Raw genomic sequence first — 13,681 nt, 5'->3', positions numbered from 1 at the left:
TCCTCCAGGCGCCGATCCAGGAGCGCACTTGCCTGACGGAGTCGATGCACCTCCGTCTGAAGGGCCGCTACCTCAGTCGTGAGGCCCGACGCGGTGTGGGCCAGTGAGTCGACCCGGTCATTCGTCTTAGAGAGATCGGCTCTAACAAGGTTGACATCGATGAGGACCGCGTCGAGTTTATGTGCCAAGGTGTCGAATTGCTGGCCCACTGAGGTCTTCATCTCAGCAATGGCGCCCATAACATCCTGCAAAGTCAGATCCGCAGGCAAATCCGGGGCATCCGAGGGGCACTCGGAGGACTTGTGCGATCCGCCGGGAGACCCCTTCGGGAGGGTGTAGCGGTCCATAATGTTGGCCTGATGCGCGGTGCCACGCCGGGTAGACTTGGCCTTCAACCGATCCCCTTCCTGCTTCGTGGCCATCGTCGTGTGGCTCGCGACCTCACCAGGTACGCAGTGGAGAGCAAGCAATCAATCAAGGCCGAGAGCCCCGGGGGTCACCCCAGGACGGCAGAGCGGGCCACCGCAGGCAGGCAGGCAGGGTCTCCCAGCGAGGCCACCCCAACACAAAAAAACGCCGTAATCCCACCTGCGATGACGGCAGGGGGAGTCAAAAGCGAAAGTGCGGGGTGCGCGACTCGCCAGGCCCAGCCCGCCGTTGTTGTTCACTTCGCCACTGGGTTACCCCCAAACTCGAATCCGGGGTCAGGAGGGAAGTAGGCCGCAAAGTTCAGTCGGTGCTCACCCCGGCACCCGGGGTCCGATTCAAAAACGGAAAACGGGTACCACCTCGGCTCAGGCTCCCCGACACAGTCCCCTCAACCAATGCAGGATGAAGACAGGATAAACGTAGGAGGTTGCGGAGGTCCTCGGGAGCCTCGCACCTACGCGGCCATCTTGGTTGCGCGCTAGGCTCCTCCTCCTACACCTGATTGTTTTAACTGGAGTTTTCTCCAGATTGTTTTCCTGATTGGAGCTTTTCAAAATTGTCCTGTGTTATACTTCCTTTTTAGGGAAGGTCTTCCAGTGTGAAGTTCTTTTTGACTGTGTTGGGGTCCCATCTGGTAGGATGGAGTTCGAGTTGGGTAGGCTGGAAGAATATACGGTGACCCAATTGAAGGACTTCTGCCAGGAGAGGGAGGTATTCTTTAAGCAGGGGGCGAGGAAAATAGAGCTCCAAGCTAGCTTAAGAGCCTGGGTTATGGCCCACCCTAGCGGGAAACGGGAGGAGGAACCAGGACTGGACCTCCCGGAAGAAACGGAAGTCCTTTTCCCCCCTGGGAGCGGCAACATGGACGTCGGATCTAGGGCCCCATCAAGAGTGGGTAGTAGCGCTTCAGGGGGGAGCCTGACCTCTGCTGATCTAGTTGACCGAAGGGAGGAGAGGCAGTTCAGAATGGATCTGGCCCGTTTGGAAAAAGAGAGGGAGGAGAGGAGATTCCTCCATGAGCTCCATTTAAAGGAGTTAGAGCTCAAAGCCCTACAGCTTGGAACCCCCAGCAGTCCTGTTGGTGGCAGCATACCTAGAGAGGTCCCCAGAGAGTCCAGGCCTTACCTGCCCAAAGATGTAGTCACCAGCTATGGTGTCGGGGATGACATCGTTAAATGGCTGGCTGCCTATGAGGTCTCCCTAAGAGCCCATGGGGTCCCCGAAGCTCAGTGGGGGGGTGGCCTATATAGATACATGCCTCCGGTGGGGAGGGATGCCTTGTTAGCATTAGAACAGCAAGATCAGACCAATTACCCCATCATGAAGGTCGCCCTAGTGAGGAAATTTGGGTTGACCCCTGAAAAATTCAGGCAGAGGTTTCGGGGCAGTCAAAAGTTGGCCACCCAGAATTGGGTAGATTTTTTGGACTATGCCAAGAAGGCCTTAGAGGGCTGGGTACAGGGCAGTGAGGTCAAGGACTATGAGGGACTGTACAATTTAATTTTAAAGGAGCACCTCCTCGAGATAAGTTTTCCGGAGCTGCGTCAGCACCTGGTGGACAGCAAGCTAACTAATCCTAGGAAGCTTGCAGAGGAGGCGGATATCTGGGCGAGTACTCGGGTATCCTCGAAAGGGACTGGAGGGAATTTCCAGGGGGCTGGACAGGGCGTCCCCCAGAAGAAAGAGGGGGGAGACAAAAAGAAGGAGTTCTCTAAAGGCCCCCAAAAGAGTTCACAAGGGAAGGGAGTAGGATTCCCTCCTAAGGTTGGCCCCCACAAACCCCCTTATCCTGACCGTGGTCAGCAGCCTAGGGTTGTCCGATGTTATGAGTGTGGTGAGGTTGGGCACTATAAGGGGGATGCCAAGTGTCCCAAGAGACCACACCCTCCCAATGGAGGAAAGACCCCTGGGGTGGCAAGTGTAGTGCTTGGGGAGGAGTTGCCCCTAGATAAGGGAGGTGAGTGGGCAGGGTTAACCTTAGTGTCCTTAGGGGATTGTGAGATGGTTCCTAAGACCCAGGTGCCCTCGAATACTACTAAGTACAGGCAATGGGTCACCATCAATGCCCAGAGGGTGAAGGCTCTGCGGGACACAGGAGCCAGCATGACTATGGTAAGGAGTCAGCTGGTGTCCCCAGAGCAGGTGGTTCCCAATGTAGTCCACCCGGTTGTGATGGCTGACAACCGAGAGGGTCACTATCCGGTGGCCCAGATTCCCTTTGAGTGGGGAGGGGTTGCGGGTCCTCTACGAGTTGCGATAAGCCCTGCCATGCCGGTCGACTGCCTGTTGGGAAATGACCTTGAACACTCGGCGTGGAAGGAGGTCGAGTTCAGGGCCCACATGGAAATGTTGGGAACCCCTGAGTGGACGTGTGCCAACACCCGGTCCGTGACTGCCCAGAGAGGGGATTCACAGAGGTTGGAGCCTGGGACAAAGGCCCAACCAGCTGCCGGAAAGGGTAAACGGGGTCGGGGAAAGCCTGCCCCGGCATCGGAACCTCCAAAGGCGGATGGGGTGACTGGTGTGGTCCCGGAGTCTACGGAGGGGGATGCAACTTCCCTGGAGGACTTACCTACCCCTGCAGACTGGCAGGTGGAGGTAGGACCTACTAGGGAGGAGTTTTGTCGGGCTCAAAAGGAGTGCCCTACCCTTGAGGGTTTGCGGCGGCAGGCCGAAGCCCAGGCAGCGGGTAACGATTCGGGGAACTTCCACATATATTGGGAAGATGGACTCCTGTATAGCGAACCCAAGGCTCCGGTGCATGGTTCATCCCGGGCCTTGGTGGTTCCCTAGCGTTACCGAGCCTTCCTATTGGGATTGGCTCACGAAATACCCTTGGCAGGACACTTGGGACAAGACAAGACCTTTGCTCGACTTGTCCCTCATTTCTACTGGCCTCAGATGAGGATTACGTCCGATACTTTTTGTAGGACGTGTGTAACCTGCCAAGCTAGTGGGAAGACAGGGGTGAAGCTGAAGGCTCCTCTGGAACCACTGCCTGTCGTTGGCACCCCCTTTGAAAGGGTGGGATTGGATCCACCCACGTCTGCCGGTCACAGGTTTATCCTGGTTCTGGTGGATCATGCCACACGGTACCCAGAGGCTATCCCTCTGAGGACCATTACTGCACCTGCAGTGGCACGGGCCCTTATGGGAATTTTCACCCGGATGGGATTCCCCAAGGAAGTTGTGTCGGACAGAGGTACCAACTTCATGTCGGCATATATGCGGGCTATGTGGAAAGAGTGTGGAGTCACTTACCGGTTCTCCACCCCTTATCACCCCCAGACTAATGGTCTGGTGGAAAGGTTTAACAAAACCTTAAAGGGCATGATCAGGAGTCTGCCCGAGAGCCTGCGGAGGAAATGGGACGTCCTCCTACCTTGTTTGCTGTTTTCCTACAGGGAGGTACCACAGAAGGGAGTGGGCTTCAGCCCCTTCGAGCTGTTGTACGGGCACCCTGTGCGGGGACCCCTCAGCCTGGTGAAGGATGGATGGGAAAAGACTCCCAGAAAACTTCCCCCGGATGTGGTGAGCTACATGCTGGCCTTTCGTAGCCAAATGGCTAGGTTGTGGAAGCAAGCTTCTGAAAACCTAGAAGCCAGCCAGACGGTCATGAAGGAATGGTATGACCGAAACGCTCACCCGGTGGAGCTGGAGCCTGGCCAGAAGGTGTGGGTGATGGAACCTGGAGAGGTTAGCGCCCTCCAAGATCGCTGGTCAGGCCCCTTTGAGGTGGTTGAGAAGAAGGGCAAAGTCACCTACGTGGTAGACCTTAAGACCCCCAGGCAGCCCCATCGGGTGCTCCATGTCAACCGCCTCAAGCCTCACCAAGAGAGACCCAAGGTCACTTTAATGATGGTAACTGATGGGTCAGAGGAAGAAGAAAGTGAACCTCTTCCTGATCTTTTTGCGTCTCAAGAGAAGGATGGGTCGGTGGAGGGAGTGATCCTATCACCATCCCTAACTCCTGAACAGCGGAGAGACTGCCGCTGCGTTTTGGAGCAGTTTGCTTCCCTGTTCTCCCTTATCCCGGGAAGGACTCATCTGTGTACCCATGACGTGGACACAGGGGACAGCCCACCTGTGAAGTCCAAGTCCTACCGACTGTCGGATAAGGTGAAGGCTAGCATCCATGGAGAAGTTACCAAGATGCTAGAGCTAGGAGTGATTGAGCCTTCAAGTAGTCCCTGGTCCAGTCCGGTGGTACTGGTACCCAAAGCTGCCCCACCGGGCACTACCCCAGAACTCCGGTTCTGTGTGGATTACAGGGGACTGAATTCGGTGACAAAGACAGATGCTCATCCCATCCCAAGGGCGGATGAGCTCATTGACCGGTTGGGAGCTGCCCAATATCTCAGTACCTTTGACCTTACATCCGGGTACTGGCAGATTTCCCTGACGGATGGAGCCAAGGAAAGGTCAGCCTTCTCCACACCTGAGGGTCACTACCAGTTCTGTGTGATGCCCTTTGGGCTCAAGAACGCCCCTGCTACGTTCCAGCGGTTGGTGAACCAGGTCCTCTCTGGGATGGAAGCCTTTTCAGCTGCGTACCTGGATGACATCGCTGTCTTCAGCCGCAGCTGGGAGGACATTTGTGTCACCTTCAGGCTGTACTTCAGGCTTTGCAGCAGGCAGGTCTGACGATCAAAGCCAGTAAGTGCCAGATCGGGCAGGGGTCGGTAGTGTACCTCGGTCACTTGGTGGGTCGGGGCCAGGTGCAACCCCTCCAGGCCAAGATCGAAACCATCATGGCCTGGAAACCCCCCAAGACTCAGACAGAGGTCCGGGCCTTCTTGGGCCTCACGGGCTACTACCGACGCTTCGTCAAGGGATACGGTACTATCGTGGCCCCCTTGACTGAGCTCACTTCTAAAAAGCACCCTCGACGGGTAATCTGGACCGAGGGATGTCAACAAGCCTTTGACACCTTGAAAAAGGCCATGTGTGCGGCACCTGTTCTCAGGGCCCCTGACTTCGCCAAGGAGTTCATCGTCCAGACAGATGCGTCGGAGCACGGTATCGGGGCAGTGCTGTCGCAACTCAATGACGAGGGTCTAGACCAACCGGTGGTTTTCCTGTCTAGGAGACTACTCCCCCGGGAACAGAGGTGGAGTGCAATTGAGAGGGAGGCTTTTGCGGTGGTGTGGGCTCTGAAGAAGCTGCGGCCATACCTGTTTGGCTCGCACTTCCTGGTTCAGACCGACCACCGGCCCCTCAGGTGGCTGATGCAAATGAGGGGCGAGAATCCCAAGCTATTGAGGTGGTCCATCTCCCTACAGGGAAAGGACTTTAGGGTGGAACATCGCCCAGGAGTGGACCACGCCAATGCTGACGGTCTATCCAGGTATTTCCGCCTTAGTGAAGAGGACTCCCAAGGGGTTGGGTAGCTCTCCCCACTTTCAGCTGGGGGGGACGCGTGTTAGACCTGTCAGCCTTTTGGCAGTTCCCTCCTCATTTTATTATTTTTGTCTTTTCCCCCTCCTCATTTTTTTTTCTGTCTACCAAACTTTTTGGGTGCTGATGTAGAGGTTCTGGGCGCCTCATCCTCACTACCTGAGGGAGAGGCGCAAGGTGCTCCACTGAGGAAACTAGATGAGGGATGTGAGATACACAAAATGGTGGCTCCAACTGTCACCTCAGCACCTGGACCCTGACTGCCATGAGAGGTTCCGGAACCTTCTGGGCCCCTCTGGCAAGTCAGGCCCAAGGTGATAAATAGAGGTGACAGGAGGGCGGCCATTTTAGAGTAGAGATGAGTGGCTGGTTAACCAGGAGTAAGGCACCTGAGTGGGGAGGTGGCTGCACTGGTCAGGGATTGACAGGTCTTAGGGTCTGCACGGGTTGCCCTCGCCAGCGACACCACCCCCAACCTGATGACCAGTCCCTGAGTGCCGCCAGTGACTTGAGACCGGAGTATTTAGTGAGACCCCGAGGAGGAGTGTACCCCCCTGACCTCTGAGTTCGGAGGGAGTGCCATTGCTGGGGCCTAGCGACTGATAGCTCCGCTGTCGCCTGCGATCGCCATCTGTACTGATTCTGAGAAAGATGTGTGCGCCCATGCCCTGAGGGTCCTGTCAGTTCAGTCCTTGTGCCGTGAGAGGATCGGCACCGTGTAAACTCAATCGCCCTTCCTCCCCGAGTGCCGCCTTCAAGTTGTAGCTGTCTTCCCTAATGCCCGGACACAGCGTTACCTGAGGAATTAGGCTGTCGCTGCCGACAGCAAATCGCCTGGGTAGAGGGAGCAGCCCCGGGCGTGTGGCGAAGTGAGAGCAGCACAGCTGCGTTGCTGTGGAAACCCGCATCAGGAAGTGCAAGCGGGGCAGCCGTGAAGTCGCTGCCCGAGTCACATGAGCCGGGGCTGGAGCGCCGCCCCCTGGCTGTGCAGGAGCGGAGGCCGCACCTTCATCGGACGCGCTGTTCCGGGACTGGAGCCACAGGAGTGGTGGGCCGACCGACAACGACGCCTCCTAGTCAGGTGACAGGTGGGGAGGAGGAGGTTCTGCCAACAAGTTAGGGGGGGTGCCCTCTGACGACGACGGACGGAGGTTCCCATCGGAATAGGAGAGAGCCTGGGGGAGGGAAGATCCTGAGGGGAGGTGGCCCCGTGGAAGGGAATCTTCCATCCTGACTGCTGGGAGAGAATTCCTTCACCGCTTAAAGGCTCCGTGACACCAACGAAGGGGAATATCGCGCAATCTCGTGAGCTGCCAGAGGAGAACATCAGACGGACAGTAAGAGGGGGAAAATAGCGTGGGAGAAGGGAGAGTGTTTGTGCGCTGGGGAACTTTCCAAAGACTTTAAGAAAGGGAAGACCTTCCACGACTGTTATAATTATTGGCAGTATAGCGCCCCCACGTGAGTGACTCGAGCGAGGTGAAGGGTGGAACACATATTGGGGCGGATGGTGGTGGTGCCAGCCCCAGTAACCAAAAGCATTGAGGGTTCAAAGGTCATTGGGATAGTGTAGATTCACTGTGCAAACCATCTCTAATAGCTACCTGGATGGAAGTAACCTCTAGATTGTCAACGGTATTACCCCTGTCCTGATAAGTGGTATATATCCAGGGCAGCCAGTTAACCCCCCTTTGTTAGTTTAAGGATTACCCAGAGAGTAAATTGGGGATTGGTTACTGGGCAGGGTTGCTAGGGGGTTAGATGTCCTTCCAGAGGCCAGGTGCTATGCATAGCCCACACGGAGAGTGTTAACGATGTGCCAAGTCTGAAGTAATTCTCCCTGTACAATGTTGACATGTAATATTTGGAAATGCTATTCTGAAATGTAACGGAGTGTTTAGCTGTAAAAACACATTGGATGAAAAGTTTATTCTGTACTGTAAGGACTGGTTTTGCCTCAAGATAAAGAGGAACGTTCATATGAAAATGTAATGAAATGTTCAGATTGTAAGGTCTAATTGAAACTCGATTCAAATAAGAACAAAATGAGATAAAGTCTTATAGTAAACCTTACATTTAATCGGTGTAGTGTCCTTTTTGAGTGGTGCTGCGCAAGATTGCGAGCTGGGTAGGATGCACGCATGAGAGGCCCAGTGGAGATGTAAGCCTGTTGACCTGAGCCAAGCTACCCCTAGGACGTAGGTCCAACAGACACAAAGTCAGCATTTTCAACCCAGGCCGACATCGAATGGTCACGCCCAACATGGGGGCTGCCGGGTGGTCATCGGCTTAAGTGGAGTGGCTCCCTGGGTTGGGGCTTGCTGCTGGGGCATTCCTGTTGAGAGCTGAAGCCACACCTGGTGCTAGGGGGCACAAAGGAGTCAGGCTTTGGGTCTGGTCTGAAGCCCACACTGGCGCTCTCTTCGGCCACGTGTATACCTGGTGGACTGGAGGTGTCCATAGGCTGCTGGACAGGGCTTGAGGAGGAGGTGTTCTCAAATGGCGTCACTGGGGCTGTTTCCTTTGGGCCAGCACCAAGCCCAGGGGCATATTTAAACTTACCTGGATGCTCATTGGCACTGGGAAGGTGCAGGAGGGGGTCTCGACTGCATGTGCTGCCAGGACCCTGGGTGGGTCCGTGTGCAAGTGGGTCAGTGGCACCCCCCTACGGCATTGTCACTTGATGTGGATGGCGGTATTAGTCGCACCTCCTTCATCTTAGGTCTACTGGCCACCAGATGCCTCTTCTTTGCCAGATACAGGTTTGAGAGGGTTTACCATGCAAGCCACACAAGAGGTTCTTAGGGAGTGGCCATTTTAATTCACAAGCATTTAGCCATGGTGATTTCCCATAGTGTAGCTGATCCATAGGGTAGATTTGTTGTGGAAGAGGGTGCTATTGCTGGGCAGGTATACAACCTGGTCAGTGCATATATCCCTCCCCAGTTGTTTGGGAGCACACTGGACACAGTGAGGGCCGTGCTCACAGGGCTTCCCAGGGGCATCACAGTGGTGTGGGGGACTTCAATGTGGTAATGTCTTCGACCAAGGACTGTTTGAGGAAGCAGGAGGGTTTCAGCCCGCTGGCCTTGCACCTGGTGGACTGGATGTCTGGCCTCGGACTCTGCAAAGTCTGGCATATCTGGAATCCCGGCATGCATTCACCTACACCTCAGCCACGCACAAGACACAATCACAAATTGACCTGCCACCGTTTCGATCAAAAACAACGTGGTCCCACATCCTTCCAAAGGTGATATCTAATCATTCTTGGTGGCTACCATATTGGAGGATGGAGATCTGAGGAACGTTCCATTTGGCAACTCAATGCTCGGCGCCTGACTGATAACGATGTCACTGAATGCCTCTCACGAGAACTTAACACTTTCCTAACAACACATGGGTTCCCTAGACTTCCCTGGGACCCTATGAAGGGCCACCAAAGTATATATGTGGGGCATTATGCATATCCACCTTTGAGTATGTGAGAGGCAAAAAAGGCTACAGACCAAAGGGGTTAGAGGCCCGAATCGCTCTTGTAGAGAAGTGTTGGGGGGGGGGCAGAGAAACGGAATCACACCAGACGGCACTCGACAGAGCGTCGCTGAGACAACTGTGCCTCAATGAGGCAAAACGGTGCTAGATTGAATCCCAGAGTAGGGTGTACAGCTGGGAAGATGTCGGCCAAATTATTATACTGGCTGGCGACTCATACATTGGTGGACAGAGTGGTCCCTAGTATCATGGACCCCAAGCTGGGGAGGGTGTCAGAGACCTGGGAAATTGCATCCACGTTCGCGGAATACTATTGCACTTTAAATGTGAAATTAATGAGGCCACTGCCAGAGTCCACCTCACTAATAGTAGACTTGCTGCTGCCCACTCTGACGCCAACAGATGCAAAAGATCTGGACAGGTCTATTACACTCAAAGATATTGACAAGACCCTCTCGGACGTGGCCCCGGTACGCACAGCTTTCTGGTAGAATATTACTTTCAAAAAGAGGGATAAAATCTTGAGGGGTTCACAACTAGGACAGGAAAAAAAATCAACATTTATGAATAGCGACAACCTGGAGCAGAGTGTTGACAGCTTGCTCCCCAATACTAATTATTTTGTTGCAGATGGTGCAATACGTGACTGTCTTCTGAAGCTGAGGCAGCTGAGGAAGGCAAGACTGGCAGCACAAGTAGAAGCAAGCGATGAATCTCTTGAAGTTCACCTCTTGCCAGCTGTCATGCAAATGTGGTCCTCAAGTGCTTCATCACGTTCCATGTCTGTACTTTGATGTGCCTTTGGATAGTTATTTTTTGCACAAAGCGCACTACATATCTGGCAACCACCTTTTTTTCCTCAGATGGAATACCGAAGAAGTTGCGTACCAGTGACTGCTTCTTGGGGGGGAACTGCTCAGTGTTCTGGTCCTCTTTTTCCTATTTGTTCAAACTCTTCTACATGTGTTTCTCTCTAGAAGCCATTGTTAATGTTTTGAAATGTAATGCAACCCTTCAAAACAGAAAAACACAGCCAGTACCAGTGACCGGCGTCAAACCTAGTCGCACACCCAAACAACAGATCTAGGGTGAGAACTTCCTGTTGAGGATGTTGGAAAGTTGTTTTAACCAATAAGAAGTGTTCTTTGGGTGTGTCATATGATTTGCAACAATAATGAAGCTCAGTCGCAAAAGTACAGCAGGACCCAAAAAACTTGAAAAAAAACCTGTCAAAACTATTTCTGAGATATGATGATGTATTTTGGTGTGGCTCATAGTTAACTTTTACCCTTATTCATGACTAATATTAACTCCTCATTAATATTTTTGGATCTTGGCGGATCTGGTCCAGCCATCACTTTTCTGACAGTATTCCTGCCCGTCGGCTTGGTGGTGAGCCCGCTGTATTTAGATGTTGGCGGGTCCTTGGAGGGATGACCATTGTAGTCCTATAATCTCCATTAGAATCTTCCTCCCACATCGAAGGCGTCATAGCCTGAAGTGGCCAATGTTGCAGGGAAACCGCCAAACTCGGGTTGACGAAAACGAGCCATAAGAGGTGAAAACTAACCTTTTTTAAGGTTCCCACTTCCGTTTCCATCTTGAACCCCATTGTCCAGGTCCTTCCTGTACTGCTGCTACTTGACCACGACACTCAGCAACCCTGTTGTCACCGGAATCTAGGGTAGACTTCTGTGTCACTTTTCTCACTATCAATCTGTGTTAACCGTATCTTTTGCCTCATGTATTTTTATATTGCTCTTACATGCAATTTTTTTATGTGTCATGCATGTGTTCATCTCCCAACTTATCGTGGTAAAATGTACACACCTACAGTAATACATAAAAAAAAATTATTTGGTGGTGGTGGTGGTTGTGGGTGTTGTGCTTGTGGTGACTGTGGGTCTACATACACTAGTATGTGTATATTATAGGTGTGCAATCTATATGTAAAATGAATGGCATTATACATAACCCACATATACATATGAAAAGATTCACAACATATATGTGTAGTGAGATAATGATAAGTAGCACTTACCTGTCTCTACACAACCATGGCCTCACTTCGTCAGGACTCCGCCACCATGACACCGCCAGCACAATGGGAACATCTAAATCAGGTTGGGGAAAACACACCGGCCTGACGGCGACAGAGTACTGTTAGCCAGCAGAGAAGACCGCCGTAGAGGCGGTCAACTGTCTATAGTGACAACATCTAAATACGGAGGGTGGACCGCTGTCAGCTCGATGGAGTTCTTGGGACAGTAATCCCACCAAATCTTAAACAGGCCCTAAGTAACTTAGTGTTTTTTTAAAGTTACACCAGAACCACAGATCTATTGGGATGCCTGTAACAGGAAGATGAAGAGCACGGGAACCGCATTGGTTGGACATTTTGGGCTTCGCAGCAATCACGGAGCCCAAATGAAGCCCCCCCAAAAAATAAAGTTTGCATAGGGCTAAACCTTATGATTTCTCAATTTTTATTGTGCTGTCTACTTTCATTTCATTTATGTAAATGGATGTAAATATCTAAGAAAATATATTTTAGCCTAATAAAATGTGAAACAACATAATATTTTTTATTTAAAAATAGTTAATAATAGACTTATTGGTACAAAAACATTGGAAATTCACTCAAAAAAACTGAAAGTTAAAGTAATGTTATAGTTAGGTACATTTAGTAAGTGTGTTTACATATTTGTTCCAAGACAAAAAAAAAAAATCACTGAAAAAACCAAAGGTGAAAGTGGCGTAATAGTTAGCGTAGAATTTCTTTGTTAAGTAACAATTTTAAAAACACAGAAATTAATGAGTTGTAGCTATCAGAGCTAACTATAACTTGCGCTTCTGCTATGCACTGCTTATGACTTCACAAATTACTTCACTCATAACACGTTGTATTACATCATTGGTGACATAACTCATGGCATCTCAAATGAAAATACTTAACAAATGAAACTCTAGAGCTTTGGTCTGAATGACCTTATGAACGTCAATAGGCAAGTGAGAGAATGATAATTACTAATACATATTGATTTTTAATTGATTCTCAATTCTGTTTCATTGAATGTCAATTGTCTTGGCAATAGAAAAACTAAATAAAGAGAAGATTTGTGAACATGCAAAAAATTGAAAGATGAGTCAATGTTGTTGAATTACTTACATGCACATATCAAGACTAAGGGCCTAACTTAGAGTTTGGCGGAGAGGATACTCTATTGCAACTGCATCAAACCCTCAGTCAGCCTGATATGCTAGTGGGCAGACCTTTAGTATATCAACAACAGAGCCAACTCCAGCTCTAGTTATCTATATACTACTCTGTTGGGCCGTCAGAGTTTTGGCAATACGACCGCCAGCCCGATTTAGAGTGGTCGGTCAAATGGCCAGGTTTGACAGTCCGTCACCGCAGGGTTAAAACCTGCAACAGAATTTTTTTTTAAATTACCCGCACACCATGGGAGACAACTCCCATGGTGTGGGAGTCATTAGTTTTTGAATTTCAAAAAACAAACTCCAGCTTTGGGAGTTTGCTTTCGAAAAAACGAAAACATGTTAAAAGTTTAAAGAATGTCTGTGAATTTGATGGTACGGCGTCAAACTAACATATTGATAGAAACCGCTGTGACAGTGGTCCCTGCCAATGAGATGGAATGTCAGCGGACATCACTAAATGTGGACAATGGGCACTCCATCACCCTGAAGAAGTACAAACTGTACTCTGCACTCTGAATCAGGCACTAATTTGTCTGATGCACAGAGGAAAACTTTGATGGAATATGTTGAATGCATATTTTAAGATTTTAGCCCAATTGCTTACTTCAAAACAAGCTGAAGCTCTTCATTCCAACAAGGATTACATCCAGCCGCGATACAAGTCTGATAAACCGCATTCTGGAATGAAACTTCAATGAATGGATACACAGTGACCTAAACAAAATAAGAGAACAACCTCTTAGTAGTGATGAGTAAATAATTTGAGAACATTTTTGACAGTCAATCAAACATCCACTAAAACCGAACATGTGGACATCACGTTCTGGATAGTGTTTGAAACAGAATATACAGTTTCTATAAGTGACAAAGGCGACATGGCGGCGCTATATATTAAATACCAATAATTATTAAATCCTACATGACACCATGCAATGGTGCTATGAAACTTGCCATTCATTTCCTAGTTTCAAGCTAGTTGTGACATCCCTAAATATTTACATTAAGAAACGAAATATATCAATCCCTTCTTTTAAATTCTGAAATCGATGGCTAACTTTTCCGATATCCTTAGATTTATTTTTTTCCTTAAATTCACGCTTCTTAGCTAATTTTGAAATTGGTTTAATCAGTTTTTGTG

General features: G+C 50.5%; 1 protein-coding gene across 1 annotated transcript in view; it reads right to left on the bottom strand.

Annotated features, from left to right (window-relative positions):
• The window catches only part of CC2D2B (coiled-coil and C2 domain containing 2B), a 1,427,481-nt gene that overhangs the window by 328,958 nt on the left and 1,084,842 nt on the right, over positions 1-13,681 (bottom strand). Inside the window, 1 exon segment of the mRNA XM_085622020.1 lies at positions 13,148-13,257. Coding sequence (XP_085478146.1) covers positions 13,148-13,257 — 110 coding nt within the window.

The sequence above is a fragment of the Triturus cristatus genome, chromosome 1_2 (assembly GCF_964204655.1).
Source record: "Triturus cristatus chromosome 1_2, aTriCri1.1, whole genome shotgun sequence".
NCBI lineage: Eukaryota > Metazoa > Chordata > Amphibia > Caudata > Salamandridae > Triturus > Triturus cristatus.
The sequence above is the reverse complement of the archived record's forward strand: the minus strand, read 5'-3'. Positions and strand labels throughout refer to the sequence as shown.